The sequence below is a fragment of the Anoplophora glabripennis genome, unplaced genomic scaffold (genome assembly GCF_000390285.2).
Source record: "Anoplophora glabripennis isolate ALB-LARVAE unplaced genomic scaffold, Agla_2.0 scaffold784, whole genome shotgun sequence".
NCBI lineage: Eukaryota > Metazoa > Arthropoda > Insecta > Coleoptera > Cerambycidae > Anoplophora > Anoplophora glabripennis.
The window spans coordinates 104055-109671 of NW_019416869.1; the positions used below are offsets into that span (position 1 = coordinate 104055).

The 5617-nt window shown below is 33.9% G+C and overlaps 1 protein-coding gene across 1 annotated transcript; it reads right to left on the reverse strand.

Moving 5' to 3' along the window:
• Window positions 1-1244: 1244 nt before the first annotated feature.
• LOC108912768 lies at window positions 1245-1995 on the reverse strand. Its single transcript, XM_018718146.1, has 2 exons — window positions 1881-1995; window positions 1245-1825 (listed from the first exon to the last, which is right to left on the reverse strand). The coding sequence occupies exons 1-2, from the start codon at window positions 1993-1995 to the stop codon at window positions 1245-1247; spliced, it is 696 nt and encodes a 231-aa protein (XP_018573662.1).
• Between the last annotated feature and the right edge of the window lie 3622 nt (window positions 1996-5617).

Sequence of the window (5617 nt, forward strand, 5' to 3'; positions counted from 1 at the left end):
CAAAATTTGTACTTGCACAATAAAACTGTCATCTATAAAGATTATTTAGGAAAATGACAAATTATTCAAGGAAGACGGACGACTTTGTAACTTCAAACCGTCAGTTTTGCGACAGCATCACACCTGGAATAGCGTGTGAGAAATGCTACAGGCAGAGGATTTAGGGTTAATCCATCTGAAACGTGACTGAAACCCCCCTGAAATCGGAGATATAGCTAATTTAACCGGCTTTCTACTAGTCTTAACCCATTTCGTTCTTTGTCAATATTTTTATTTGGTACTGTCTCCACAGATAATATTACTAAAAGATTTCGAAGGAGACTGATACATTTTGCACATAACATTTTTTTGACCTTTCAATTTTAAATATATGCAAGACTTTTCCTTGTCTCTAAGCAGAGTCGAATTAAAGGGACGATTTACCAGAACATTAAAAATATATATTTTTTTCGGTTTTTCCAAATATTTCATAAACGAATTAAACTTTTTTTGCCAAATAAAAGTCTCATTAAAAGGCATATTTTTTTGGCAGAAATTAGAGTTTTACAAATCTTGTTTGTATCACCTGGATTATGTTTGTGAAAGTGAATATATTTAAAAAAAAAATAGATATGCGAACGCTACGGGTTGAATGAACCCATTCTTTATTGAACCACGGAGGTCGCTAAGAATACTTGAAGCAGTCTTTTTATTTTTCCCATAGGGGGTTTAAGAAAAATGTGGGATTCTATGGAATTTTACTTTGTGTTGCTGCATGTTGTTAAAATGCATCGTTCAAAATAAAATCTATTTCAATTTTCTACTCCCATTGCCAATTCCGGAGAGTTGACTTCTTGCTGATATTCTTATCAATAAAACCTGATATTTTTTGCTAAAAATATGTATCTATATTAAATACATTTAACGATTTGAATTATATACAGGTTGAATGATTTCCAGGCTGGTTGACACGTCGTCGATTTACAACTCTTGACGTTTCGAGAGACATATCGCTCTCTTCTTCAGAAGTTACTCTGAAACTGGAGATCTACTAATTTTGTCACTATTTATATTTGATGTGGTCACTGATCCATGACGTTCTCGTGAGTAATCTCGTACGCGTTGTTGATGTTCCAGTGGGTTGCTTTCACGGATGACCATGCCACCATCCCTGTTGAAATTGTTCGGATTTTTGTAAATTTCGAATGCTGCTCTGTATAGTCAGGGCCAAAATCTTCTCTCTCTCTCTCACTACCATGTTGGCTTCACTCATTTCCTGTGTGTCCCGTGTCGGCTTTATGCTCTTGTACTGCCGATTTTTCCCAGTTGTTATTTTTGAGGTGACTTTTGTGTTTCTTTAACCTCATGTTGATGTGCCTTCCTGTTTGTTCTATGTAGACCTTTCCACAAGAGCAAGGAATACTGTACACATCGAGGCCCTGGAGCTGGTCGTTGTTGCAGGTCTTTGGAAACGCTGCCGCCACCTTTTTTACAGTGCTGAATACTGTGTTGATATTCCTCTTCTTCAAAAGAGGCCCGATTTTATTTGTACAATCTTTCACGTAAGGTAGATACGTCGTAGCTAAATACTCCTGTTTCTCCATGGGCGTATGTCTCCTCCTGATAGCTCGTTCGATATTTCTCACTGTGTAGCTATTCTCTCTCAGGGCCGTGCGTAGGTGTTCCAGTTCCTCGGCCAAGAGTCTTGGCTCGCTGATGATCCGCGCTCGATGAATCAAGGTATATGTGATCCCCTGTTTCTGGACTGGGTGGTTGTGGGACTCCGCATTCAGATATCTGTCTGTGTGAGTTGGCTTCCTATATACTCGATGTCCTAAAGTGCCACCTGGTTTTCTCCCAACCAAAACATCCAAGAGGGGAAAGGCAGCGTTTTTCTATACTTCTATTGTAAACTGGATATCTGGATGTATCCCATTGATGTGATCCAGGAAATCCGCTACCGTGGGGCCAGATGATGAAGGTGTCGTCAACATATCGGTACCGGCACTTCAACATTGTGGATTGAATTAGGTATATACAGTTTAATTAATTTCATATAATCGGTGAAATGCGCAAACGTGAGAGAGCGCACACTTAAAATATAAAAAGATCGAGTGGTGGGATCTAAAGTACAATCGAGAAATCACAATAATTTGCATAAAGATGTGTTTATTTATTATTTTATTATTTATTCTTGTCCAAATTTTTGCCGTGGACTCTTTACGCGAGAATATACAGCATTTACTGTACGAGTGTCGACACGAAATGAGCTCTGCTGGCCCCACTTACACTTTGCCACTGCGCATTCAACCTTCACCGATAAGATGTGACAAGTCGAACTGTAATTAACATTCGAATGTTCTATGATTTAGAGGTCAATATCTTAGTAATTGATTTTTGAATAAAGACAAATTGATTTTCTGGAATGATGCATTTTAGCGACAAGTAAATAAAGCAAATTTACATAGAACACTTGTGTCTTCCCAAAATCATTACCAGCAAAAAAGATATGATAAGAAACCAAATACCATATCAGACTTCTGTGTTTTAGGTAAGAAATAAATTTGTTCTATTTTTGGCTATCCTACAATCCTGTATTTTCAACTTTTTTTTTTGTGTCGGATAAGTTCTAAATCACCCTGTAACATATACGATTTTATGTGTGTCTACCATAAAATACCTGTTTATGTAAGTATCTGGAATCCAAATGTTTATAATTATTGGTTTTCAGGTTCTGTATTATCAAACAGTTAGGTATTGTTAATCGTGACTTTAATTGAAAACGTCTCTGTTTTATTTGGAGATTAAATGTCTGGTTCCTATTATAACCATGTTTTGTTATCGTAGTTAAATCTAACATAAATGTCGTTGAAGAGGCGTTCGGTTAATCTGAAAGAACAACATATCACGTTACCCAAGCTTTAAAATTATTCCAGTAAGTGGATCACATATGTACGACAAATTAAATGTGTCTGTATCTGAGAAAAGTATATTTCACTAAATTTTTTAATAATGGTTATAAGTGTAAGTGAAATAAGAACAAAAATATTTCTGTTTTCTATAAAATATACTCATACGGCTTATTTCCAAGTAATCCTCATCGACTTGTACGTCATGATCCAATGTGTCTACAACTCTTTGAAGGCGTGCTGAAACCTTTTGTAGACATTACTTAATGATATTATATGCAGTAGAAAAGATCACATGTCAAAAAATATAATATCAAAAAGTAGGCCTTATTAACTATACCTACCATATAAAAAAATAATTTTGGAAATCGGCCAACGCCATCCTAAATACGGAGGTGTCCCGACTTTAAGTGAAACACACTGCATACAGGATGCATCCGAAATACGTGCGTTCCTTTAAAGCCATAATAGAGGACGAAATAATCAATTTTCTCCCATGACTCAACCCATGATTTAAAATGTCATATTTTCAAGACAAAAAAATGTCAAATGAAAGAAACAAAAAATTTTAAAACTGGTCCTGTTGAATGCACTAGTACTCAACTGTTTGCTAGTGAATTTGTCAGTAGGTAGCAATTTAGTCCAAGCATTCTGTCACGGATTAANAAATCACCCTGTAACATATAGGATTTTATGTGTGTCTACCATAAAATACCTGTTTATGTAAGTATCTGGAATCCAAATGTTTATAATTATTGGTTTTCAGGTTCTGTATTATCAAACAGTTAGGTACTGTTAATCGTGACTTTAATTGAAAACGTCTCTGTTTTATTTGGAGATTAAATGTCTGGTTCCTATTATAACCATGTTTTGTTATCGTAGTTAAATCTAACATAAATGTCGTTGAAGAGGCGTTCGGTTAATCTGAAAGAACAACATATCACGTTACCCAAGCTTTAAAATTATTCCAGTAAGTGGATCACATATGTACGACAAATTAAATGTGTCTGTATCTGAGAAAAGTATATTTCACTAAATTTTTTAATAATGGTTATAAGTGTAAGTGAAATAAGAACAAAAATATTTCTGTTTTCTATAAAATATACTCATACGGCTTATTTCCAAGTAATCCTCATCGACTTGTACGTCATGATCCAATGTGTCTACAACTCTTTGAAGGCGTGCTGAAACCTTTTGTAGACATTACTTAATGATATTATATGCAGTAGAAAAGATCACATGTCAAAAAATATAATATCAAAAAGTAGGCCTTATTGACTATACCTACCATATAAAAAAAATAATTTTGGAAATCGGCCAACGCCATCCTAAATACGGAGGTGTCCCGACTTTAAGTGAAACATACAGGATGCATCCGAAATACGTGCGTTCCTTTAAAGCCATAATAGAGGACGAAATAATCAATTTTCTCCCATGACTCAACCCATGATTTAAAATGTCATATTTTCAAGACAAAAAAATGTCAAATGAAAGAAACAAAAAATTTTAAAACTGGTCCTGTTGAATGCACTAGTACTCAACTGTTTGCTAGTGAATTTTGTGCAGTAGGTAGCAATTTAGTCCAAGCATTCTGTCATGGATTAATGTTAAATTTGCAGAAATTATTACCTGGACAAAAAAAATATGACCGTATAGAAAACTCAATTTTAAATTGAGTTTCTTATTCTTTAAATCGATCCAAAATGGCGAACATGGTTAAAAAAAATCGCAAAGTTGCAAAAAACGATTTTTCTAAAATAACTAAAAAAATATAGCACCGATTGCAAAAATTTTAAATGAGAAAGTTGTAGGTTTTAAAAAGATCTATAGACTGATTTTTTGTAAGTATCGATTGCAAAATCTTTGATATCTCGGCTTCTGGACCACGTACAAAAATTCTTTTGTACTTAATCTGGAGTAGCTATTATATAATATTATAGTCATTTTCGCCTTAGATTTTTTTTACTTTTATTATACTTCTTCACGAAAATATGGACGACGAACAAGAAAATGAATCAAAAGAAAATCCGACAAAGAAAAGAAGAATTTCATTCGATAAATAATTTTATCTATATAGGATACTTGTTAGTTTTCATTGTAATAATTTTATAGATATTTTATACATACTAGCCGAGATATCAAATATTTTGCAAGCGCGAGTCATTTAGACTGCACGTCATCAGTTTATTACTCAATTACTAATACTAAAAATCAAGTAAACATTTTCTTTTTTTTTTTGAAAATATAAGTATTCAATATTAACCTCTATCAAGCGCATCGCTGTAAAATGTTAACTGCGTCCTCAAAATTTTTTTTAAATAAAAAAATTGTCTCGGTGCCAGAAGGTCGTAGAAAAACATTTTTTTTTAAATTTGTGAAAAAATGTCAGCAGTTTTTCATGAAAGTTGTAAAGCAGACAATTCTACATAAAAATGGTCTCTTAGCTTTTTCTTGTACTATTAAAATTAACAGAGTTAGGGAGGCTAGAAGTTAAGGGAAGATTTCAGAAATTTAAAATTNGGCCTACACGAGATGAGGCAGGATAAAGAGGGATAATCCCCCTCGATCCCAAATCATTGAGGCCAATTTCTAGCCATGGAATAATGGCGCGGTCATATTTTTTTGTCCAGGTAATAATTTCTATAAGCATTTCTCTATAATGCTTGGACTAATTTCAAGGACGTTGTCTCGTAACGTTATTAGTCAGTCGAAATGTTTACTTTAAAATA